The sequence below is a fragment of the Monoraphidium neglectum genome (assembly GCF_000611645.1).
Source record: "Monoraphidium neglectum strain SAG 48.87 unplaced genomic scaffold scaffold00648, whole genome shotgun sequence".
Lineage (NCBI taxonomy): Eukaryota > Viridiplantae > Chlorophyta > Chlorophyceae > Sphaeropleales > Selenastraceae > Monoraphidium > Monoraphidium neglectum.
The window spans coordinates 13,287-14,312 of NW_014012980.1; the positions used below are offsets into that span (position 1 = coordinate 13,287).

General features: G+C 61.9%; 1 protein-coding gene across 1 annotated transcript in view; it reads left to right on the forward strand.

Moving 5' to 3' along the window:
• Positions 1-125: 125 nt before the first annotated feature.
• MNEG_4601 (hypothetical protein) overlaps positions 126-1,026 on the forward strand; it is a gene marked incomplete at both ends in the record, with an annotated part of 1,696 nt that continues 795 nt past the window's right edge. The window contains 3 exons of the mRNA XM_014046922.1: positions 126-181; positions 337-363; positions 565-696. Of these exons, the coding sequence (XP_013902376.1) occupies positions 126-181; positions 337-363; positions 565-696 (215 nt within the window). The remainder of the gene's footprint in view (positions 182-336; positions 364-564; positions 697-1,026) is intronic.

The window sequence follows — 1,026 nt, forward strand, 5'->3', positions numbered from 1 at the left end:
GGGGCGGGGGTTGGGTCTTGGCGTGACTTGGGATCTCCTGTTGTCGTTCTGTTTGTGGGGGCTTGATCAGCGCATCGCTCTCTTGACCCCGCCACACAATCGCCAACGGCTCCGCTTTTTACAGAATGAACATCGCAAACGGCTTCGTCGTGACCTACCCATCGCTGCCCGTCTACTGGCAGTGAGCACACTGGCCAGCCTGAATCCCGGGGCTGTGCGCTGTTAGCGCCGGCTTTTGCTTTGGCTGGGCGATCGGTTTGATTTAACCCTCATTATTGACTGCTGCACCACCAACGTTCCAAACAAACTCTGCCCGCCATCCCCTCCTGTCCCCAGATGGGTCAACCGCCTCGTCCCCAACACGTGAGCCGCGCGCTGCACCCAGGCCCAGGCCCGGCCGCTGTGGGACGCCACCACTGGGCTCACGTGCCGCAATCGCACTCAACTGCTTCATGTGACGACTGTCAGTATCAGCAAGCCAACTATCTCACCCTTATTCTGCCGTGTCCGGCCATCACCACTCTGCTGACCCCCTCCGCGCCCCCCCTTCAAAAAACCACCCAGGTGGGTGCTCTACGGGATCGCGGCCTCGCAGCTGTCTGACCTGGACACCCCCATCGCCTTTGGGGGCCGCACCTACGCCATGTCAGACTTCCTGGAACGCGTGTGGGGCTACACCTACGACATGCGCTGGTGGTGAGCGGGGGGCGCCTCTGCGCCAAGGGGCGGGGGGCGCCACGACTGCTGCGGCATCAGGCTAGGGATTGTGCCTTGATCGGCTTTGATTGGTGTTGGGGACAGGCGGGGGACATAGCAGAGCTTCCCACCTGAACTTCATGATTCTCTGCTGTTGGCAATGACTGATGGTGTAGTTGAGCGGTCTGCAAGGACAGCTTCAGTGTGATCTAGGTGGGCCGCTTGCTGGCTCATGACCTGGGTCCCCTCATGGCCCTGGTCCCTCGTGAACCACCTGCAACGACTCTCCTGACCACCACCCCCCACCCCGCGATCCCTCTGCCCCCCCTC